At 34.4% G+C, this 26,323-nt stretch overlaps 2 protein-coding genes across 3 annotated transcripts; one reads left to right on the top strand and one right to left on the bottom strand.

The window, feature by feature from the left end:
- Positions 1 to 4,772: 4,772 nt before the first annotated feature.
- On the bottom strand, positions 4,773 to 8,576 carry LOC128157368 (muscle LIM protein 1-like). Of its 2 annotated transcripts, none has more exons than XM_052819876.1 (6): positions 8,451 to 8,576; positions 6,585 to 6,704; positions 6,188 to 6,362; positions 5,951 to 6,059; positions 5,624 to 5,717; positions 4,773 to 5,259 (listed from the first exon to the last, which is right to left on the bottom strand). In XM_052819876.1, the coding sequence occupies exons 2-6, from the start codon at positions 6,697 to 6,699 to the stop codon at positions 5,201 to 5,203; spliced, it is 552 nt and encodes a 183-aa protein (XP_052675836.1). In that variant the 5' UTR covers positions 6,700 to 6,704; positions 8,451 to 8,576; the 3' UTR covers positions 4,773 to 5,200. The 2 variants fall into 2 exon arrangements, with proteins under 2 accessions (XP_052675836.1, XP_052675846.1); XM_052819886.1 differs by lacking the exon at positions 8,451 to 8,576 and adding an exon at positions 7,605 to 7,627.
- A 9,552-nt stretch (positions 8,577 to 18,128) lies between these two features.
- LOC128161569 (uncharacterized) lies at positions 18,129 to 26,013 on the top strand. The gene is made up of 2 exons (XM_052824883.1): positions 18,129 to 18,261; positions 25,184 to 26,013. Exons 1-2 carry the CDS (start codon positions 18,249 to 18,251, stop codon positions 25,858 to 25,860), a joined length of 690 nt encoding a protein of 229 aa, XP_052680843.1. The 5' UTR covers positions 18,129 to 18,248; the 3' UTR covers positions 25,861 to 26,013.
- The last annotated feature ends 310 nt before the right edge of the window (positions 26,014 to 26,323 follow it).

The following is a 26,323-nucleotide window of genomic DNA, read 5'->3' as shown; positions in this document are numbered from 1 at the left end:
CTCGTGGGCAGTAAGTTGATGGGGTCCCAGGTTGTGAGGAATTCCCGGGACTACGTCAACTACTTGCTTAAGTGCTACTCATCTCGTCATAATTTGCATTGGGCAATGTCTGTTAACATATATACCTATACTCAGAAGATCTGTCAAAATGCATAGCATATATTGCTTGTAATTATTGATGCTTGCTAATACGATTAAGAAAAATATTCAATAAATAAATAAATTTGTTAAACGAAGACTTGCTAATAATTAAATAATTCATAAGTTCATAACAAAATGTAAGATTATCAGAATCATTACAAGTGTCCGCCTGTTTTGTTATGAGACACTAATGGCGTTTCTCTCTTCTATTTCAGATGGCCGGTTCTGCGGACAGACAGCAGTGTTGTATAGATTTATGACTTTGTAATTGTATTCGCGGGTCGTGGGGAGCGCCACTGTGTCAATCCTCGTGGATTTCCCAAGATCCGTGATCACAGTTACTACTTTATCGTCATGCCTTTCCAGAACGCATGCGCACTGCGCATGGTTATTTATCACATTTTCTTTTGGCCATTACGGCCTTTCACTCTTCCCTCACTCTTTTTCTTCCTAATAAAGTATGAATTCTTAGCAAAAATTAAGCACAAGCAAAAAGGCATGCAATGATAATATGATGTCCATGTATATCATACATTGTGCTGAATAGAATTTTTCTTAGAAATTGGGGTGCTTGTTCAATCTATAAATACCCTCAAAATATCTTTTCAAAAACAATTTAGGCGGAAAACTTTGGTACACCGAAGTCAAGACTGTAGAAACAATGTAAAAAGATGTTTAACTGTTGTGTCTGTGTATAACGTCAACCGCTTGCCGTGTTACCATCAATTAGCCGTTGGCAGTGGGGCACAGTGAAGGGAAAAATAACTTTATATTACATATATACAGACATAAAAACAACTGTACAAAGACGACTTGACTTAAGTGACACTTCCTTTAAATATAACACAGATTTTATGTCTCATTGAAGAATAATAATTTCAAATTCGTCGAGACTTTTACGTTTTTTCCTTATTGGGCCTCTTAATTGACATAGGTGTCTTGTCAGAAAGTGGATTGTTTTAGCGACATTGTAGGTTCAGATTTGCAAGGTACGACCATAAAACTTATCGAGCGGAACGAGAAATGTGACAGATTAAATTTTGACTTTTATATGCTAATAATGGCACGAAAACCATTTTATACACAGCATGGCGTACAGGAAATGCCAGTCGTTGATTCACTCACAATTTGCATTGCATCAAATTTTCATATTAATATGACGCATGTACTGCACATGCGCGTGAGTGCTGAGTCAGCATTTATGTTTACTAATTTGGGTTGCAGAAGTGATTTTTCTAACTTAATTAACATAAATGCATTTACAGAATTGTAAAAAAAAATTCGAAGCATTTTAACGTTTTCATTCAAGATATCAGTCGTATACAAATATAAACTTGTGATAACAGGGTCATATTCATTAATTCATTGCGTAAAGTCATCATGAATAAAAAAAAATTAATCGCACGTGTAGTGTACATGTGAATGCATATATTTTTGTATAGCATAAGTTAGACTAAAAATCCTGCATTGCATTTCAAATATATCGCAACACATTTTACTGGCATTTCCTATATTTGAATGATTGAAGTACAATGTAAAAAGTCTCATACAGGAGAAAAGAATGTCGAGACCATAAATCCACTCGATTTCTATATGATAATGTCATTGACATCGCAGAGTATAATGGTACTTTACCATTAACAATAGGCAAGACATTTCAAGCATTATCATGCAGGTAATGATGCATTTTCTAGCGTTATTCAGCAGCAGACCAATGTTCATATGTACGTGGACTAAATACCCAAATTTTCCATTGCAATAAATATTGAACTGTGTTAAGTTTACTGTTAATCTAATTGAAATTCATCGCTGTTCACATATATACATTTAGGTTTTTAAAAGAAAAACAAAGCACCTTTTCTGTACAAATAAATTCCCGACAAAAAGAAAATCCCAAACAAACAAACAAAATCCAAAAGCAATACAAACGTTAACCATAAATGTTCTAGTCTATGTTTGAAAAATTCTTTGAAAAAATCTAGATAAAAACTAAACAAAAAATTTCCAAATTTTGATATTACAAATGTATATCAAAGACGAATGATAAGAACTAGCTCGAATTAGAATGCACATATATTCACATCAGTTTAAACTTTCAGTTGTTTTGGATCCGCTCCGCTATGGTCAATAAGTAGAATTACTAATGGTCAATGGACTATTTTTTAACCGGGTTTTCCAACGGAAAAATCCGGTTATTAAAATGGTGAAAATGGCGGGCGGGCGGCTGCCAAAAGGGTACCCTCATTGTACGGATAACTCCTCCTACAAATTTCAAAATAGGAAGTTATTCTTTTGCAGATCAGATGTACATATATCAGAGGTGTGCATATTGCTAGGATTTTGATTTCTGATAATTTATGAAAAAAAGTACCAGCTTTTGAACTTATTCATTTTTTGACAAAATATTGCATATAGGGTACCCTCATTGTACGGATAACTCCTCCTACAGTTTTCAAGATAAGAAGTTGTCCTTTTGCAGATCAATTGTACATATTTTAGAGGTGTGTATGTTGCTAGGATTTTGATTTGTGATAATTTATGAAAAAATACTAGCTTTTGAACTTACTAAAGACATTTTTTGGCAAACTATTGCATATATGGTACTCCATTTCACTGGATACGGTTGGTAGTGTTTATCAATTCAGGGTTAATTGACATAGATTATGGATATAGTTTACATAAAAGAAAACCCGGTTTGCTGTCACATTGACAGCTCTTCATTTGTCTATATCTTTACACGGTACTTTTTGTCTAAAATAGCCGAAACATGATTTTTTGCATAATTCTTGTCAGCTTAATAAATGACCATTGCAATTCCTCAAACAATGTGTTGTACTGTTATGTGTCAAACGGAGCACGACCCTATTAGGTATTAAAAAAGATCCATAAAGACAGAAACTGTTGTGGGGGTGTTTGTAGTCGACATTTGCCATTCCTGTTGACCAGTTTAGCAAAGCAATGTAAACATTAAATTAAGTTATCTAAACGCTGAGCCTTTTGTGCATAACAGTTTAACCGAAAAAAAGAAGATTGTCTAGAACTAATAATGATTAGCTTGCGTGATTTTCATAAGGTCTGGCGTCAAAGAAAGGAGAGTGCTACATAGGGACTTCTAATGATGCAGTATCCACCAATGACATTTAGTTGCTTTTATTTATTAAATGTTGTCAGAATTCTAACCATTACTGATATAATTTTATCCTTTACGAACTACCTAGCTGCTAGGTAATGATACGGTTTTAAAATTATATCATTAAGGGTCAAAATTCGCATGTGTATCCACTAATGATAGAAATGAAAAGCACAAATGTGCATAAATCACCATGAATGAAATAATATTTATTGCGTTAGTGGATGGACTTCAACCATTAATAAAACATTTGTAAAATTATGATATAACACTGTTTTAAACTTGTATTTAAGCATATACATGTACCTCTGTCTATTTTCCGTTTGGTTGAAAGAGGTATCAGATAGATTATTCAATCAGTTTCTATTTTGCTTTTCCAATTATTCTAGTTTAATAAGAACCATGACTTCTTTCAAGTCTAATTACTCAGCTACTACAAAGTTAGTTGAATAAAGTTAATTTTGCATTTTAGAATATATTAAACAAAAATTATGATAAAAAAAATGGATATATACTGCAGAATATTTAGATATGAGATGAACAAAATTGTTTGAAAGCAGAGGAAAAAACCATCTTTAAAGATTGTTCTAAGATGATTTGCTCAAGTTCTGTCATGTTGTGAATTTTGAATTAACCGGGTGGCAGTAAATAGAAACTTACAACTTGTTTTAGATTTGGCTCGTTTTATCTCATGATATTACTTTACCTCAAATATTAGTATCCATAGATGAGGTTCCAGAACGAGCTGACCATTACAGTACAAACAATGTCATAAACTAAAACCAAACACTGTCCTTCTTTATTCACTTCTTTCTCTTGACAATGAAATAGAAATGGCTCCTCATTACTCAAACTAGGAGCTGCATAATTATGCAGACAAAAAGTCGTGTTTTACAAGCATTTAGCATTATTGTAAACCTTATATGAAAAAAAAAAATTTGAAACCAAAGTTTAAACCGATTAAAAAAATTATTTAAACTTCTTTCAGCTACATGTTACACATAAAATAGACAGTGGGGCAAGCAAAAATGCAGGTTATCAAAACAGTGCAGTTTTTCATGTGTAATTGTATCATTGATTTCATGTTCATGTAGTAGCCTCCATTGATATACTATCCCCTAATGGTATGAAGTTGCATTAGATGTCAAAATCCTTACCATTGTTATACTTTTGTTATATTCTAGCCGTTATTTATACAATTTCAATCACTAATGGTCAAATTTCATATCAGCTAATGTTATGAAAAAGAACTGAAAAAGAACGAATGGTAAGTATATGTACATCGTTGAATACGAATGATAGCATTTTATTGCATTGTTGAATGGACTTCAACAATTGATTTGAAATAGTGCCGTATTAAACAATATTTAGACAAGTTATGCTTTTTTGCATGACCTCTGTCTATTTCCCAGCTGGCTAACTAAAGACAAGCACCAATAATAAAAACGGCTTAAAAAAGCAAAATATGTCAGTTAAACATTAAAAGCAGTACGTAAACGTGTTTAAATTATGTTTCTTTATTCACTCACATAGACAAAAATATAAATTAATAAATTAAATAACATATATTTCATATTTTTCATATAAACATTTGTTCATCAAAATATCAGTTGAAAACATTTATTATTCAATAGGTAATAGTTACCTTACATTACATGCATATACTATCTATTTCAAGGACACAAACAAAAAGAACAGAGATAATTCGGTAGTGCAATGGACAGCATGTTGCGTTTTGTGTTGGGATGCAAGAATTGTAAACTTGGGATCACACTACAGCGAAGTTTGATATTACTTCAATAATCAAATTCAAGAATAATGATTCTCCTAAACGTTTGGCACTATCTACTGGTAACACATGGGAAACATACAACTAAAATTAATCCAGGTTTGGGAACAAAATGGACGTATTTGCCAAATCTTCATTTATTACTTGGCCAGAGTACCAACACCGTAGCCGTGGGGTCCAAAATGTTTGGCATAACAACCTGAAAAATAAAACATATCATGCAACACTCAGTTCTACTCTGTCTTAGAAAGACTGTTTCCGATATTTCAAAAAGTATTCTGTATGCTAGACATAGTTGATGGAATAAATAGCTAATATTAAATGATCGTTTGCATCCAAATTCAAATTGGAAAAGCTATTAATTACATATACTTTTAAAACATTTTATTTATAAATGATTGGTTTAAACTCTATCTGACCAGGGTTTATATGTGATCATGGTATTTAATTTATTATGATACGTTTTTCAATTAATACCCTGAATACTTTCCCAACAATTAGATATATTATTTGTTATTTACATGCATGGGGCTAAATGGCAGATCTCTGAAACGCAAAATTACCTTTACAGTAAATTTCTACTTCATGTCTACTCAAAGTGCTAGCATCTAAAGGCTTCCTGCATTCCTTGCAACAACAGCATGATTTATGCCAAGCCTGAAAGAAGAGAATCAGTTGCGAAAATAAATGAAGATACTGTAATTATACAAACTGAATGTAACGTACCTAAATATTACTGCCCTATTCAATAATTACAGAAATCGCCTTTCATAAAAAGAGATGGCGATTCAATAAAATCCAAGAAAATCAAAGATTTTAAGTAAATTTCTATGGGCCGATAGGCGGTTTGTTTAACTGAAAAAGTGCATGATCGACTAATTTTTACTGACGTCATTTAATCCGATGGCACGTTCGGCGTCATACACGGTGCGTAGACAGCGAGGACAGTGAGGCCCAGGGCCAGATTTCTCACCAATCACAGCCTCGGTAGGACGGTTCCTGGAGAATAAAAGATAGTCCAAAACATATACAGATTATATATAACAGATTTTGACATCTTTCATTAAAAAGAATATAATTTATACAAGAACTACTTATCATTCATATTTCTACTTTGTTTTACTTACGACATTTCGCTTTCTTTGTTGCCAAACTGACTTCCGGTCTCCATGCTGAGTGCGCCTGCGCCACCTCCAAATCCATAACCTTTGGGGCCGAATTTCTTTCCATGACAACCTTTACAGTACACCAAGCCCTCGTGCTCTGCTACTGTGGTGCTGTCCAGTCCTTTGTTGCACAAGCCTAAGATAAAAGATAATATCATTATAAACACACTTTATGATACCATATTATGTCAAGTACTTTAGTTTGCATGAAACAAAATAAGTATATTCGTCCTGGAACTCAAAAGCATTGTTTTTCAAGTATGCTCTAGTGGTATATCAAACCTTTCTCCCTTGGAAGGCTTTTATCTACGTCAAAATGTTTTAAATTTAATTTACGGCCCAATATGATAAAACTTACCACATTTGAAGCATTGCTTGTGCCATTTCTTTCCGGCGCCTATTCTCTCCTCAGCGGCATACACAGCCTGGTTGCACTTTGGGCAGAAAGCTCTCTCTGGTGGCTTGAAAGGCATTTTGTCTGGAAAATACAAGTAGACACATAAACTCAAATTTAGAGAAACACGATTTCGATAGGCTTAGATTTATGTTTTGGAACTACAGAATTTGTCTTTAATAGTAATTTTGAATTTACTGGGTGGCTGTGAATGCATTTTTTTCAAGTATGATAACTTGTTTTGGAACTACCCATGCACCCACTAAATTCAAATTTACAATAAGACATGCGATTAGTATAACAATTTTCTAATCTAATAGATTCAGTAAGAGGTGGCTTGTATAGCTGTATAGTAAGTTTGTAGAATATCGGGAATTTCTTCATTATGAAGCACGAAATATATTTGTCTTTTATTTGTAAATCAAACTTGAGTTCATTCCTTGGCAGCTAGAAATGGTAAACTGTAACTGCAATGGTATGCGGCATTAAGTAAGTTTATAATGTGATACGTACATAACGAATTATTTTCTCTATTTCTTTTGTTTTTGTTTTTCTACAAACTTCCTAAATCATTGAATGAATGATAGATCCTCCACTGTAGATCAGGTAAGTGAAAGTGTGTGAAAACGGAAGCAACGTTATCAGGAACATGTGAATCTCGTAGCGCACGTGCCAAACTCACTACCGATCTATCAACAAGATACATTCACCTTACTGTGATATTCACCTTACTGTGTTTACACCCGAGGTTAAGAATTCGGCTGAGCATCTCAATAATTATCATCGCCGATCGCAGGGTGAAAAACAAACCCACTAATTACACAGTATTATTCTCTATTGTTTTACATGTACATTCAACTCCTTTTTTTGTCCGATATATAATATAAAATGTAAAAATTCATCAATTGTTTGCTTATGTTTGTTAATTTGTCTAAGAAAATATAATCATAAAATAAATCTCTGGCTACACTTATGTATACTTACAGGCTGTATCTAGATCAGTTCTGGCTTAAAACTGAATATCTACCATGCCTTAAACCTCTAATATAGGGGGCTAGTTGCATTCCGCCGCCGTGACTCATCCATTCCAACATGCTGAGGATGCTTTTGTTTTCTCTAATATACTTACTAACCCATTTATGATATATCAACCAAATCTTCTATTTATTTAAAATATGCCCCGCTAAGATTATGGGATTAACGTCAAGAGAATGCTGACTATGAATCAAGAATCGTGGTAGGACAGATAGAAGCGCATTAATTCATTGACATCTGGATCGAATGATCACTAATTATATGATAACAAGGAAAACGGATTTGGGGTAAGACTTCCGCGGAAGTCTTTTCAGACAGATCAAATCTCCAATGTCAGCAAACAACCCCCCGACAGGGTTTGCAGTTTTAGCCGGTTAGACATATTTTTTTTGTTTCGAATATGCAACACATGTACAATATGATTACTCAAGTAAACAAGTGTAAATAAATGTTCTGTACATAAAGGAAATTCAATGACAACAACATCTTTTTAAAAAAATACTAATAAGTGGGGAAATAAAACTTCCCCCTAAAATGTTAGAAAAATAATTAAATCAAATTATTTCAACGAATATGCGGAAATATTTTTTAAGATACTATATTATTTTTTTTTAAAATCTCATAATTAAAAAAGAAGAAATTAAAGCACAAATATTTTCCTTTTTCAATTCGAGTTTAATTTTTCAAACAAAAATGTGTTTCAAATCAAATAACGTTGTATATGAATTTTTTCTGACAAGTTAACGTTTGCCCAAAGTATCAATTTGATGCATCAAAAAAATCAAGAGAAATTACCTTAGAGCCGATGTCTGATCCGGAAATCTGCGAAAATGCTTTGCACACGCAGAGGAGTTACGTCAATGCAACAGTAAAGTGTTGAAAAACTATAGCGGGCCGTACCAGCTTTCTCTGCACATTTCAATGCGTCAGTTAGATATGGGTATAGAGTTCTATTTTAATGGCAATTATATAGCTTAGCCTAACTTATTATTTAAAATCAATTTCTTACACATCACAGATATCGGTAAGTGGAAATAAAAAAATCTCTGCAGCAAGTCAATATTTAAACCTTGTACTCTAAATTAAATTTTTTCCAGTATGTTTTTTTTTGTTGAAATACAGTAGTTTTAAACACATTTATTCAATAGCTATCTAATTTTCGAAACGTATATCTATTTTAATATTTGAGCACATTAATATTTTTGGCTCTCAAAAAGAGATCTTCTCCAATCCTTATTGATTATAGTTTGTCCTCAAACGCTATCCAATATTTTCAGTTTTTACTTTTCAGATAACAATTTTAATTCCTGTTTAGTTTTTCAACATGAGGCTTAATTATACATGTCTATGCATCAAGCTCTGATGCTGTAAAACTTTCTTATACATACACATTTTTATCAAACTAGTTTGAAAATGAGGGTAAAGATACATGTACTATATAGCCTTACTCATTTTACAAAAACATATCCTATACCGTCTATAGTTTTCGTTCTATTATAAAATCAACATTAAATAAACTTTCTTGAAAATAATCTAAGACGCCTGCTTTATTTCTTCCTAAATATTCGATCTATGATTAAAAAAAAATTATGTCAAAAGATGCCATTTTAAAATTCTACATCAATTAAACCCCACTGGGGCTTCATACATTACGATCAGATATACATACAAGGTAATGCTATGCGCACGGCCCGCCAAAAAGTTCATGGTTTGTTTACGCTGTATAAAAATTCACGGATTTCTGTTACTATTGTAACTTCTTTCATCGCGAGCTCTCATATACAACCTAAATCGATCACAACACGAAACTCACGTGTAAATATAAAAAGATTAACGCATGACTCATAACAGTTAACTTCTGTGAATGGGTAGAGATGGGCATGGTTTTTTTTCGCTATGCACAATCGTATTACATTATTTTACGCGGACGGATTAGATTGTTTTTTCTGTAATTCATCAAAGATTTAAAATTTTGTTTCAGTATCGTTAACTAAAGTATTTCAAAACAATTCAAAATTATTGCGATTCATAGTAAGTGCTTTAACAATGAATACAGTCACATTAACAAGAACCTATGTTAAAGATATCTCAAACATGTTCTTTATATCAGCTACCGTGTCCATGGATCTTTAATGCTCGCCTGATCATAAGCATAATATATGCTATAGTGTACCAATGTGAAGATCCCTTCAAAAACATTTTAATATAATTAGGTTAAACCATCATGTATATCATTTCATTTGTTCAATGCAGGCAGCTAGGCCCCCTCCCCCCCCCCCCCCTTTTTTTTCAAAAACATTGATAAAAAAAAATTACATATCAACAGTTGAATTTTAAGTTACATCCCCCTTTTTGGAAGCATGTAAAAATTGAGTAGAAAAAAAAAAGAGGAATTAACGGTGAAACGGAAGATATATTAAGTTTCTCTCTCTCACCCACCCCGCCCCGGATTAGAATTTTCAAAGCTTCAAGGTTTGTGATTTTTTTTTTGCTTGTCAAGAATTAATAGTTGAGTCTGCCACCCTCCCCCTATTACTTTCAAAAAGAAAGCTACGTGCCTGCAGTGCAAAAAAAAATGTTTCTTTTGAGGGATCTAGAAAAATTCCAATCTAAAAATATTCAAATTATTTGACAGTTTTTCGGGCGATTATGTGCCATACGCCGTTTTGGTTGAATCCGTTTTAAGGTTAGAGGTTAAAGGACAGATCGGAAGACTGAGATGATCGAAAAATAATTTACCGATAAGTTTTAATCAAAAATTCAAGCTAATATGACATTTTAAAATAAATCCAATTAAGATGGCGGCGACGCATACCCTGTGTATTATTAAGTAGAGAGTATTATATATGATACATTTTTTATTGTTAGAAAAATATATATGGTCAGGCCCAACCGTCGCCCACATTTTACAATACCCATTCCTAAACTCAAATCCTTTGAATGAAAGTTCATAAATTTAAGCTCAATATTTAGACTTGAGGCTGAGTATTGACTTAGGAAAATGGGTGACGGCGGAGACAGGTGCCTTTGGAATTAAGGTCTTACACTTAATTACATGTATTTTATAAAATAAAAATAATACATGTAACACGATCTTACCACACTATGAAAAAATATTGATTTGATTATAACTTTTTTATGATATAAATTATCAATCATTTAAGAATAAACATTTAATAATCATCAGAATTCCCCCATCAAATACTCCGCCCAGTTTCACAAACGACATCCCAACAATTCACTTCACATGTACACTTGGTCTGGGATGGTCTTAGTGTCAGTATGTCTAATATTGCCTTTCCTGCTTCAGGTTGTATATATGTTCTAGCAAACGTGATCTTGCTACGTAAGATGTGAGACAATGCATTCTTTTCTTTCAGTCTGTTTTTGCAAGCACGTCGCTTTTGGGGGCCAGGGCCCCCACTTTTTTCGGCGAATTGTATATTCTTTTAGGTACAAAATAAACTTGTTCGAAAATTGTAAGTATTTTCTTGAAGCCTTGCATTGCTATGTTACTGCAAACAGATTACAAAAGCAAATTGTAACACAGAATATACAAGAAATTATATTGACGCAAGCGTCAAATGGGCCGCAAAAAATATAATTGTTGTATGAATCATTGGTTGTTTACAGAAAAACACACCACAAAGAAGAAAATAAGAGTTGGTTGTACTAATTTTTATGGTAAGTTTTAATATACTTTCAGCAACTTGTTTTGAAATTTAACATTTTACTATTATCATAAAGAATCGATTTTGTTACTGAAGCATTTCTAACGGAAATTGTATGATCATTGCCATAGTATGAAGCAATGGAGAACACATTGATTTGTACATTACTCTAATACAAAGTTCAACTCATCATTTGAAATTTCTCTTGAAGATTATGTATTTCAAACCATTTTCAAATTGTTTTTTTTTTGTTGTTGCATTGTATTGAATGAAAACTTAATGCGTTAGTTTAATATATGATTTCAAGGGACCTCATAATAAAATAAAAATGGATTAGTTCAAATTTTCCAGTCAATTCAAATTTTCATTTCTGTCATATTCTTGCGTAAATAATTGATATAATGTCATTTCATGATATTTTCTACCACATTTTACAAGGAAATATAATAAATACACACGCAAAGTCATTTTATTTGACACGGCACATATAGAAATTCAAATATATCATTTATATAAAATTTAATGACATTCAGGTCTTTAGTATTTCAGGTCTTAAGTATGTCCCGTATACCATTTTGAAAAGAATGAAGAACTCCGAAATTTTCCGAATAGATTATAGTCTCGATAAAAACGCGCCAAATACGACAATCTGCTAAGTATGACCTACTTTTCATTTACGAGTAAAACAAAAAAATATGTGATATTTACTAAAAGGCATAAAACATATTTCTACATGCAAATTTACTTTTAATTCATAAAAATAAGCATAGTATTAATTCTTCTAAAAAGAACTATCCCGCAGAAACGCAGTAACAATATTTAAATGTGTATCAAATAACGGACCGCCTTCCGGCGGCCCGTAATAAGTTGCCTAGGTGCCTCGAAACATGTATTTGAAAGCATTTTAATGTTAATGAAAGTAGAAAAAAACGTTCATGTTCTATTTGTGTAACTATTTTGTTCCAGCCTACAATCTACTTAACATTTTCATTTGAAAGCAATAATCTTTGTTAATATGTTCCAGCGTACGATCTAACAGAGATCATGATGAGAAGTGTCGATATCATTTTGCATGTGTTCTCAAGAGCAATCAGAATGAATTTCATCCATTAATTTGTTTTCGTGTGTTCTACCCAAAAAATTAAAGAAAGTTGGCGTTCAAAATATTAAAGCTGCTTGGTCCGATTTTTTTTGTAATTACAGTATCAATTTTTTTTCCATACAAATCATTATCATAGAGAGTTATGGACTTTCTCCTATTTACACCAGCAGAATCAGTCTCCTTTTAAAGTTTGAAATATTCAAAGTAAATGAAAATAATTTCTCTTTGGGCAAACGAAAAAACAAACCAAAATGCATCACGGGAATGTTTAGACAAGAGGCCCATGGGCCACATCGCTCACCTGAGGAACAATAGGTATGATAAAGTCAGCTACATGGAATCATAAAACAAACAATCTGGACAATGTACAATAATGCATGTAGATCCTGTATAAATAAAATCCAATTTTTCCCCCTTGGAACTCGGATAGCCCTGATTGCTGCCAATATTTACAAGAGCAGACTATAATCACCGCTCCTGCACATATATAGGGACTCAAAGTTACGCAGGCAGGGATGACCGCACACCTACGCAACTCAACAGGTACCAACGTTTACGCAAGCAGGGATGACCGCACACTTGCACCAACAGCTCAACCTAACGCAAGCAGGGAGTGCCGCACACTTGCGCTAGAAAGGCCTGAACACCAGCATGGATGACCATACATTAGTGCTCCGCCGCTACCACCACCAATACCAGCAGATACGACTGCACACTTGTATTAATGCGATACAGGGCAGGAATGACTGCACACTTTGTATCGAAGGTTAGAAAACACGTAGATTAGATAGAGCAAGGATGTTCAGCCATTCAATCTATCCATACCTGTTCAAGTTTAACCCCAAACAGTCGCTCATCAAAATGCAATAGACACTGTTCCTATATATGTGCCAACCTAAAATAATTCATAGTATCTAAAAATTGGAAATCAAAAATAAACAAAATAATCTGGCCTTACCCAAAACTTCTTATGCAGAACAACTTATATACATTGAATATTTATTATTGTATAAAAATAATCATCACAATAATTGGTTAACAGTGGATGCATTAATTAAAATAATCAAGAATCAATAAATCAAGGGCAATAACTCAATACAGTAATACAAAAAGATTCTAATGAAAAAATAGCTGCCTGCTTCAATTCTATAGTCATATCACATGTTGAGTATTGCAGTTCTCAAAAAGATCCTTTACAATTGTTTATATATGGGATATTTAGCTACATCAAACTCTGAACCTTCTTGTGAGGCCGAAGAATTGTCCGGGAGCCAAAGTTTTAACAATGATAAAGAATCATCTTGCTGATTAGTTTCTGAGAAGAAGATTTTTAAAGATTTACTATATATATTCCTATGTAAAACTTTAACACCCCCCCCCATGTGGCCTCACACTACCCCTAGGGATCATGATTTTCACAACTTTGAATCTGCACTACCTGAGGATACTTCCACACAAGTTTCAACTCCTGGCTGATTAGTTTCTGAGAAGAAGATTTTTAAATTTACTCTATATATTCCTATGTAAAACTTCAACCCCCCATTGTGCCCCACCCTACCCCCAGGGATCATGTTTTTCACAACTTTGAATCTACACTACCTGAGGATGCTTCAACAACAGTTTCACCTTTCCTGGCTGATTAGTTTCTGAGAAGAAGATTTTCAAAGATTTACTCTATATATTTCTATGTAAAATTTTAACATCCCCCCCCATTGTGACCCACCCTACCCCTGGGGGTCATGATTTTCACAACTTTGAATCTACACTACCTGAGGATGCTTCCACACAAGTTTCAGCTTTCCTGGCTGTTCAGTTTCTGAGAAGAAGATTTTTAAAGATTTACTCTATATATTCTTATGTAAAACTTCGGCCCCCCATTGTGGCCCCACCCTACCCCTGGGGGTCATGAATTTCACAACTTTGAATCTACACTACCTGAGGATGCTTCCACACAAGTTTCAGCTTTCCTGGCTGTTCAGTTTCTGAGAAGAAGATTTTTAAAGATTTACTCTATATATACCTATGTAAAACTTCGACCCCCCATTGTGGCCCCACCCTACCCCTGGGGGTCATGAATTTCACAACTTTGAATCTACACTACCTGAGGATGCTTCCACACAAGTTTCAGCTTTCCTGGCTGTTCAGTTTCTGAGAAGAAGATTTTTAAAGATTTACTCTATATATTCCTATGTAAAACTTCGACCCCCATTGTGGCCCCACCCTACCCCTGGGGGTCATGAATTTCACAACTTTGAATCTACACTACCTGAGGATGCTTCCACACAAGTTTCAGCTTTCCTGGCCGATAAGTTTCTGAGAAGAAGATTTTTAAAGATTTACTCTATATATTCCTATGTAAAACTTCGACCCCCCATTGTGGCCCCACCCTACCCCTGGGGGTCATGAATTTCACAACTTTGAATCTACACTACCTGAGGATGCTTCCACACAAGTTTCAGCTTTCCTGGCCGATAAGTTTCTGAGAAGAAGATTTTTAAAGATTTACTCTATATATACCTATGTAAAACTTCGACCCCCATTGTGGCCCCACCCTACCCCCGGGGGTCATGAATTTCACAACTTTGAATCTACACTACCTGAGGATGCTTCCACACAAGTTTCAGCTTTCCTGGCCGATAAGTTTCTGAGAAGAAGATTTTTAAAGATTTACTCTATATATACCTATGTAAAACTTCGACCCCCCCATTGTGGCCCCACCCTACCCCCGGGGGTCATGAATTTCACAACTTTGAATCTACACTACCTGAGGATGCTTCCACACAAGTTTCAGCTTTCCTGGCTTTCTGGTTCTTGAGAAGAAGATTTTTGAAAATTTCTCGAAATTTTTCATTAATTTCTAATTATCTCCCCTTGAAAACGGGTATGGCCCTTAATTTTCACAACTTTGAATCCCCTTTGCCTAAGGATGATTTGTGCCAAGTTTGGTTGAAATTGGCCTAGTAGTTCTTGAGAAGATGTTGAAAATGTGAAAAGTTTACGGACGGACGGACGGACAGACGGACAGACAGACGACAGACAAAATGTGATCAGAATAGCTCACTTGAGCTTTCAGCTCAGGTGAGCTAAAAAGGAAACCGCTTGGTTTCGTCCCCCGAATGATTGGGGTTATTCAACCCGCATGCTATTCATCGATTGTAAAGAAAGCAGACTTTGGAAATATTAGCGAACACGTGATTATTTGTAATTTGACTGATCATTTCGACCTTTATTTTAAGCGATGTCAAAGTCGTAATACAACCATACCTGTCTTGTCGTCAGGGGTGAAATTGAACATGAGGCGAAATAACGCGGTACATTTTAATGTCGTTTGTTTTGTTAGCAAATTTTGTACGTATTTTTCATTGAATTTTGGCATAATTGATGGGTAAAACTACTGCAATGTCTATTATTATACATATACTAAGCATAGCCATCGCTTAAAAGCGTGCATAAAATTTGATATAAAATCGGACCAAGCAGCTTTAGTTTGCAGGATTCATCGACACGAATTAACTGCGATTTAAATGTCCTTAACCTCAAAGCGCTACAGGCTTGCAAAAAAAATTGATTACTAAAATATTTGAAGGTATTACTTTCCTGGAATCACGACTACTTTAAAATTTTAAAAATATTTTCGTAACTATAATATAATAACTATATATATATATATATATATATATATATATATATATATATATATATATATATATATATATATATATATATATATATATATATATAGTTTTTATTCAATACACAGAATGTACTGAATAAATTCATACATGTATATGTCAATTTTAATTAATATCATGCTATATGTAGGTTACATTGTTATGTTGAGATATTATTATATAATAGCACGGGAAGGGAGATTAACACACGGTAGGGAAAAACAGAGTCTATAAATAAACTGATGCGCAGGCAGCTGACAGATTGTTATAAAATTCTATAGCTTAAACTCATACATAATATGATAAATTAGCATAATGCATACATTTACAATAACATCCAACCGTACGCGTAATTTCATCTTATCAAAATCATCATAATCATTTAATTATGTAATATTCACGAAGTTAAAATTTATTGTATGAATTGATCATGCTCATGTCTGCGACTTTTTTAAGAAGGGAACTGCTCTCAGGTCGAAATAAATAGAGGATGGTGGGTAAAATTAAGGATATGTATGTATTGTACAGTATGATGCAATATATATTCGTACAAAATGGCGGCGTGTTTACATTCGCGCTTCAACTCACAAATTTAACGTCGAATAAAAGGGTTTATAAATAGCATCGGAATTTCATTAGTTATTTATAACAATTTTTGGTCATGTGACATTTAATATGTAACGTGATTTTACTGTCGTCTGCTTTGTAAACAAATCTGAATCGACGGAAACAAGATGGGGCGCAAAGCAAAAGAATTGAGTAATGAGGTAAAAGAAATGGTATGGAAAATGATACAAGATGGTAAAACTATTACCTACGTGTCAGAAATCATCGGAATACCCAGATCTACAATTTCAAGTTTTAAGAAGCGTGTAGAACAACGAGGTTACATAGAAAACATCCCAAGACGAGGCAGGAAATCTACCGTGACATCCCGAGATTATCGGAAACTTGAAAGGCTTGTGAAAACCCACAGAAGAGAGAGTTTGAAGGATATTACGGACCAATTTAATGAAAACAGAGAGCGGCCAGTATCTAAACGAACTGTGCAATTGCATCTGCACAAAAATGGATTCGTGATACGGGTGGCAAAGAAGAAACTAGTGATCAGAGAAGTGAATAGAAAAAAGCGTTTGTCTTGGTGCAGAGAAAAGAGAAAATTGACTGTTGGGAACTACTTGAGAAAAGTTATTTTCTCAGATGAGTCAAAAATCGTTGTGGGACAGAATTTCTCGTGTCTATATTTGGAGAAAACGGGGCGAGGGCTGGAGACCGGACTTGGTTGAGGCACGTCGGGCGAAGCCATCATACGAAGTTATGATCTGGGGATGCATTTCGTGGCACGGAGTAGGTACTATTACAGCTGTTAATGGCAACATCAATGCAGAGAAATACCAGCAAGTACTAAATGACAATTTGTGGCCGGTTATAGTCCGACATTTTCCCAAAGAACAGTACATCTTTCAGGATGACAATGCGTCGGTACACCGTGCTCGTTCAACACAAGATTTTATCCATAGAAATGGAATAAGAACCATGAGCTGGCCTGCACAAAGTCCCTACTTAAACATCATTGAAAATTTATGGTTGTTACCGAAAAGAAAGCTGCAAGCACGTGTTGGTCGTATTGAAAACAAGGACGACCTGTTCCGAGAGATACAGCGAGTATGGACATCTATCACGCCTCAGTACGTACAGAGCCTCTATAACACAATCCCCCGACGATTACAAAGTGTAATTCGGCTGAAAGGTCATCTTACAAAGTATTAGGTAAGTTTTAGTTATTAAGAATGTTTTTTAAAGATGAAAACTAGAGTTTGGAGTTTGACCTAATTCTGTCGCGAAAGTAAACACGCCGCCATTTGATACATGTACATAAGTGGATGGATGGATGGAATGAATAAATAAAGAATTGATTTATTTAATACATGATGTTCTAATTTAATCAAAATGTTTTCTTAGAATGTACATCTATTTATATTAATTTTTCCCGTGTCAATGCTGCGAACTGCTCTAACATCAGTAGGGATGTTAGAGATGTGAAAAAGAAATGGCAGGATTCGAGTAGCCAAACAAAAAAAGAAAGAGGCAGAGAAGGAGTAGAGTTGGTGGGACAGGAGGAGGTCCCAGTATTGATGAGGATTTAAACATGGGAACAGAAGGTATGTTTTAATTAAAACCAAATACTGAAACCTAGTGACAGTCTTAACTTATTTGTTTCAAACATTTTTGTTGCGACCATGTTAATTATTCAATTCATTTACTAAAACCTAGTGACAGTCTAAACAACTTATTTGTTTCAAACATTTTCGTTGCGACCACGTTAATTATTCAATTCATTTACATTTTTTGATCATTTCTTTGTTATCTTTCAATCTATCTTTAAGAATTCTAATTTGAAATATACAATCTTTACAAGTTTTAGATTTGTGGAGAGAAAACCAAGAAACAATAAAGTCATTTAAAAACAGCTGTAAATAAGTAGGGTTTTACGTAAATCGCATCGTGTTACTATAGTCAGACCCATGTTTTGATAAAACTTACTGCATTTCAAACAGTTTTGATAATTTCCTTACCGTAAAGAAACCATATAAAGATTATAATTCAATAAATTTGCACAAATAGTCGATGAATTTTTTTACTCTTTCTACGTGCGCAGGTTTCTGCCGAATTTACATATGCATCTTATATGCCCACTTCCTTTTACAATCATCTGTAGGGGTTAAAACATCTTGTAATGGCAATGACCTTTCATTATATATCTAATGCTGCATCTCATTTCTTGTGTGGAAATGAGTCCCTAAATAGTTGCTCAAGACTTTATTTATTTAACCAAAGAAAAGTTATACCCTTAAGAAAAAGGCTTAGAATTTTACAGATGAGACGGCATTTGTAGATATATTTCATTAGGAAGACATTGTAGCAGAAATTCACTAATTAACAATTTAACCCAATCCATTAAAAATGAGGCCATGAAAACTGCTTCTGATCGATCCTGGAGTAATGGCTTTGGCTGAAGTCCTGAAGAAGTATTGCAGTGAAGTATCAGTCTATCTGGCAGTAAGTTACCACTTTAGACTAATGCTTAATGGCAGAATTTCCACCGGTGACAACTCAGACAACGAACATATACTTCATATATTATAAAGCAGGGAGAGTATAATTAAAAATACCTATGGTTCTATGTATCAGCCACACCATTTCGATCCTCTTCTCATACAAAATTCATCCAAACTAAAAGGGGTCTGAAGAGAAAGAAATGGTAAATGTTTCCAAAAAAGAAACAGTTGTCAGTCTCGTAATTTTTTTTTGCCAAAACAAAACATCTACAAAAATGTAAAGATCAATCAAAAACTGAAGTTGGAGATAACCTTTTGGCAAATTATAGAGTTCATGGAAGTACGGTAGAGGAAAGTGATCAAATAATTAAAGGCAATTCCTTTCACCAGCTAGTGAACATCCTAGCATAAACAAATCCAGAACAAATATCTGACCAGTGTACATATGTAATGTGTTTTGTGGGTTCTAACCATGACTGATTTCTATTTTTCCTAATGTTTTTTAACGTTTGATTTGATTATTATACTAATCAGCAAAACTCACTTTACTTTAATCACAAATAAAATCGAATGATATAATGACTTTTCCTTTTAATCCTCTGTGTTTAAAACCTAATTTGTCAGATTCAACGTTCCAGCAAGTGTGCTGAACCTAAGCCACACAGACCACAGGTTGAAACCTATGGCATAAAATCACTCTCTTGGTTTTGTATTAATTACTAGTGCAGTACAGAAGAATAAATAATTCGTAACACCGCAAATAATACTTATAATTCTTATCCGTAGAGTTTCTTTCTTCTCTGCAGCTATCCGCCATCCGAACTCCGTTCAGTAGAGTGCCTGCCTTTGATAACTCCCCTAAAAACTTCAATGAAGGTTTAATCTTATAGTTATTATAAACGTGTTTCAACCCAGTGCTATTTACAGTGGCAACTAAGATGGCAAGTAAATTTTTATATTCAAATTCTTCTGACTCTATGGTTACTTCCATATTCCTGTCGCTTTATACATAGCTGAAAGTGGTTTTGTGAAGTTTGTTTGATTCTCGTGTAAGAGGTTGAATTTAATTAATTATTGTACTTACAAATGTATATATTTACTGAATGTTTACAGAAAAAGAAAATTGTCTGTGGTTTTGGGGCATTTGATGCGTAAGCTTGTGACTCATCAGAACATAATTCAGTCTTACACTTGTTAGAATAACGTGGCCAACATCTTCTGTTTGGGTGCTGGTTGAACATTTTGACGAGAATTTGAACTGATTTAGAGGAACGTTCTCATTAGGTATGTTGAGAGGAACCCACGCCGAGGAGCAAATACTGGAACCGGTATTGTCGGCTTCCTGATAATTCTTCCCTTTTCTAAGGCCCTGCTATTTTCTGTACCAGCCTTGTCTTCTACATGCTTGCTTTCTTGTTGTTCTTTACATTCATTATCTCTTCCAGACAGAATCATCTTGCTTTCTTAAACCACTCTTCACTAGAATCACTGCTATTGGAGCTCGACTCACTTTCATTGTATATATCTCCAAACATGGGGGTCATTTAAATTTAATAAATGTCACACAGGACCTATAGAACATGTCACAAACCTATCAAATGTTAAATATGTGAATAATGAATAAAGTATAATAAAAAGAAAAGAATATTAAAATTCATAACATTGCTTGTTTCTGTCATTTTCGTCTAAAAAAACCTACCGCACGAAAAAATAGTTCCCACCAAAAACTTGCTTGTTTCTTGAGTTCAAATGGATTTTCTTTATGAATTTTGTGTAGTTATGAAATAATGATCTTTCTGTGACGATTATATTTAATATATCAAAGTACTGAAGAACTGACGGGAGTTGATTTTGTCGATGTTTGTTTATCTTATAATCAATGATATGTTATTTTGCATGACAAGTACATGTAGTTTCTAATGTGTATTTGAATTACGCACATTTAAATAATATGAATTTTTGGACTTTTTCGACAAGAATGTCGTGAAACCCCCATATGAATCATGGTAAATAATATTTAGAGTAAAAATAATTCAATCAAACTATGTAACAGTAATACAAAATATTTCTCGAAAATTGTATGGATCTAAGCAATGTTGAACTCTAGTCTCGTTCAACCAAACGCTCGACTGACACCGTAAATCTCCGACAAGCATTTACGGAGACAGCCGAGCGTCGAGTTGAACGAGACTATCAAATATTTAAATTGTTCGTACCATTTAAAATCTGCCTATTTTCAAGGTATTTATTATTAAGTTTCCTTGAAAAACAATGCTTTAGCATACATTACATCGAATTCATCAATCATTTTCAAGAACTAAGTCTTGTCAGCAGCGATGAATTGTGCTGAGGTCCAAACACTGTTTCACTTTCGGTTTGTCTGAGTAACTGCATAGGAGAGTTGATTAAAATCAATTCCCAATAAAATCATATTCATGTTTCAAATGCGCAATGAAATCAAGACGTGAGGAGTGAGAAACCTTAATTAAAACATTGTTATGACGTCACCCTTTGTTATTTTTGTACATTCTTTTGCTCGAAAGAACAGAAACAATCCAATAAGTTACCTGTAGCCGTCCAATAAGTTGGAAAAACTGTCCATTACTAAAATAGTTCTTTCTTCTCGCAGAACGGACAGTTTTCGGCATGTAACCTTTACTTAAATTTTGTCAAGAAGAAAAATTATTGTACCTTACTGGTTTTGAACAATTGTACCTTGCTGGTTTCGAACCACTGCTTTTAACATTGAAATATGTCCTACGCTTATCAACTGAGCCACGAAACGACTTATAATGATAATGGTAAATGACAACACGTTTCGGACTATAGACCATACCATACATTTAAGATTAGTACATAGTTTTACCTCTTGAGGCCCACACGGACCAAACCGATACCAATAGTTTCCCGAACTGCCTTATTGTCTAAGTCATGAATAAGAAAAGAAGCCCGAATTTATCAAGTGCCGAAATACAAGTGCTTTTGGACGAGGTGGAACCCCCCCCCCCCCCCCCCCCCCCCCGGACATACATGTAATATTCAGCAAACGTTCAAACATCGTTACAAATGCTAAGAAGACGACTTAAGCAGTATTTGTGAAAGAATTAATTATTGCAACTCCTCCGCCTATAAATGGACTCTTAGGGAGATTAGAAAGAAGTGGTCGTCATATACTATCGACAATAAGAAGAAAGCTTTCAAACAACGTTGGGGGTCTATGAAGACATGAGGTGATCAACCGCCTTAGGAATTTAATGCGATGCAAGATCGTGTTGTCGGAATCCTTGGGAACTTGCCAATGGATAGAATACCCGATGGACACGACATAGCAGATCCAAAAGAGCAAAACAGAATTGTTGCAAGCATTGAAATGTATTGCTATGACATTAATACAAAAAGTACTTCGTTAATTTATATATTCGTTGCACTTTCAACACCCATTATATCTTTAACTTGTACGAGTAAAGAGTCATCAGATTCAAACCAGTCGAGTTTGCATGCTTACTCTGTGCATACATGTATCACTCTAGATGGTTAGTAGTACTGTATTTTATAGAATTTGCATAAAATATTCATTAATGATTTAATACTTTGTTTACATTATACATATATTACATGGCTTCGAGGGCGACATAACAGAATATTTGCCCCGAGGTGACAGGAAAGCCCTGGAGTGTTATGTCCCCCGATGCCGAAGGCAGAGGGCGACATAACACTCCATTGCTTTCCCGTCGCCGAGGGACAAATATTCTGTCGCCCGAGAAGAAATGTAATATGTTATATAACATTTTTAAAAATAGAAATTTGTTTAAGAATATTTTTACCTCATTAACAGGTGTATTTTAATTATTAATGCATCTTCATATCTTACAATTCAATTTTCTTCATATCTTACAAATCAGCAGATCCAAAAGAGCAAAACAGAATTGTTGCAAGCATTGAAATGTATTGCTATGACATTAATACAAAAAGTACTTCGTTAATTTATATATTCGTTGCACTTTCAACACCCATTATATCTTTAACTTGTACGAGTAAAGAGTCATCAGATTCAAACCAGTCGAGTTTGCATGCTTACTCTGTGCATACATGTATCACTCTAGATGGTTAGTAGTACTGTATTTTATAGAATTTGCATAAAATATTCATTAATGATTTAATACTTTGTTTACATTATACATATATTACATGGCTTCGAGGGCGACATAACAGAATATTTGCCCCGAGGTGACAGGAAAGCCCTGGAGTGTTATGTCCCCCGATGCCGAAGGCAGAGGGCGACATAACACTCCATTGCTTTCCCGTCGCCGAGGGACAAATATTCTGTCGCCCGAGAAGAAATGTAATATGTTATATAACATTTTTAAAAATAGAAATTTGTTTAAGAATATTTTTACCTCATTAACAGGTGTATTTTAATTATTAATGCATCTTCATATCTTACAATTCAATTTTCTTCATATCTTACAAATCAGTTTCTCGTAAAATGTCGATTGATGCTTTAAAAAAGAAGATAATTTTTCAAATGAAAAAAATTCAAGTAAGTTTCTCTGAAAAGCAGACACTGTTATGACATTTTTATTTACGGGGAACTGTTTACGTTTGCTTAGCTAAATTTCAAACCCGACATAATTAAAATGCAGAATCATTGCACGCTAGGGCGATATAGCAGTTCCGGGAGGGCAATATAACCATTTCCTGAGAAATATAACTTTTTTCCGGGAGGCCATTATAACCATTTTATACAGAAAATGGGAAGATGTAAATCCAAACAAGTTTGAGTGGCATATAGTCCTCTCTAAAGCATTTATACCGTTAGTTTTTGAACATTTATATTGTTCAGTGACCGCAGGACATTTAGGTACTAAGAAAACCCATGAACAAATGAAACAGATATATGTTCCTTGTTAATTAGGCATAGTCAAGACTAGAACCTCTCCTTATTACACACAGTCGGATGGGATGATAGAGCGGATGAACCGTACTCTTAAAAATATGATAATATCCTTTGTATCCAAAAACCAGAAAGAGTGGGATCAGCATATCCGTCCTTTGATTATGGCGTATAGAAGTTCTGTACATGAAGACACAGGGGTATCACCTAGTATGTTAATGCTTGCAAGAGAGATCAGGTTACCTATAGATTTGGTGATAGGACGTCCTCAGGAGCCTGAAAACATAGAAATAAACATGTCTGAGTATGCTTATTTGTTACAGGAAAGAATGAAAAAGAAAGTTTATTCTCTTGCTAGTGAGAAGTTAGTTATTTCTGCAAACATAATGAAAAATTATCATGACAGAAAAATAACATCAAATACCCATAAAGTTGGAGATGCTGTTTGGTACTACAATCCACAGTCTAGTCAAGGTCATTCTAAGAAGTTAAAACCAAAGTGGCAAGGTCCCTTTTTAGTCACTGAAACAATGAGCAAGATATTGTATAGAATGCAAGTAAAACCAGAACAAAGTCTAGAGTAGTGCATGTGAATAAACTGGCACCTTACAAAGGAGAAAATCCTCCCACATGGTTAGATAAACAGGGAGTGCACAAAAAGAAACCCCCTGATAAAATTAAGAATAGTACTACTTAACTGGGTCGACAGAATAAAAGATGTGTTGTATTAGTATAGTGTACTACATGTATAAAACTTGTGTTTTCGAAATAGTGTCTTGTTATTTAGTAATACAGGTATAATTATATCTGTAATGTATAATCAGCTATATTGTTGAAGTGTTTTTGAAAAATTAGTGCATATAGGAATAGAATGTATGCACGTTTTAACAAGTTCGCTTATTATATTATTATATGCATATGATGTATTGTCATATAATAATTACATGGGATGTGTAGGAACTTAGAATATTACGATATGTACCTAGAATATAGAAAATGATATTTTAACTCGTTTATGATTCGGGGTATAGTGCCAATGCAAATTTGCCATAAACATAGATATTGTTTTTTTTAGTATATCAGGAGTTATTGATTCTATATTTATAATACAGAATATTATTCTTACTTTAGCTACATGTATGGCTAGGACAGAAGAAAAATATGAGTGTAGACTGTGTTTCCCTTCCCTTACTTTTGACCGGAAGTTTCTGGTAAAAAGACACATTATGGAACAACATTCCGGATTTGCCTATACTTGTACTGGCTGTCAGATGATCTTCCCATGTCGGGATAACCACACCTCATGTCATGGGAAACATTCAAGTTCTCGTAGGATGGAAGTAGTAAGACGCTCAGACGGGCTGCGGGGTAGCCGAGCGCAGGAGGAGTTAAAGAAGTATACCAGCAGAATTGAAGATTTTATTCGGGTGGTGTCTCCAAGGGGCTTTAGGGAGTTAAGCCTCCACCCCTCTGGCAGGATCTCTCGCACCCCGTATCCAGTTGACCGTCCCGATAGAGGAACTGTCCTGCCCTCCCCTAGAGCGTCTCCGGAACCAAAGAGGACCAGGCGCAGTAGGAGATCACATTCCTCCGTGAATCCTCCTCAGGAGAGACAGTCGCCCTCCCCTGTTGCCCTTCCTGCTAGGAAGAGGACCCTTAGTGTCTCCTCGTCATCCTCCTCTTCTGGTAGTTCATCTTGCAGTGTAGCTCCAGAGAACCCCATTAGATCTTCTGTTGTGAAAGAGATAACAGTAGTGCCGGGCCTTCGAGTTTTGATTGACGTAGACGAGTTCAAAAAGCATCTCTGAAATGGTTAAATAAATTCTTTGATCCCAAAAAGTTGTTTTTTGATTTTAGCCAATGTAGATATTTTAAATTTAAGAGTACTTATAGCATTATAAATAAAATATTTGAATACTTACCTTAGATCTCTCAAGTTTGGGGACCAAACTCTTTTTTAGGTGGGGGCAGTGTTACGTACTTGAAGCCGTTTCAATTTCTTAAGTCTAAATGGGTGAATATGACTTTGAGCATTTGCTGTTTTTATTATAGTCAGAATATACATACGTCTATTACGTGAATATTGTAAAATGAAATCAGGAACTTTGTAGAATTATAAATTTATGTCTTTGTGCGGATTAATGTAGGACAAATGTAGAAAATTCATAGTAAGAATGTAAAACTAAAGAATATTGAAATAATTTATTAGTTTATAAGTTAAGGAAATATGTAGAATTTAGTCGGTGCATCCCTGGACTCTGACCCAGGGGA

The sequence above is a fragment of the Crassostrea angulata genome, chromosome 1 (assembly GCF_025612915.1).
Source record: "Crassostrea angulata isolate pt1a10 chromosome 1, ASM2561291v2, whole genome shotgun sequence".
NCBI classification, from domain to species: Eukaryota; Metazoa; Mollusca; class Bivalvia; order Ostreida; family Ostreidae; genus Magallana; species Magallana angulata.
The sequence above is the reverse complement of the archived record's forward strand: the minus strand, read 5'-3'. Positions and strand labels throughout refer to the sequence as shown.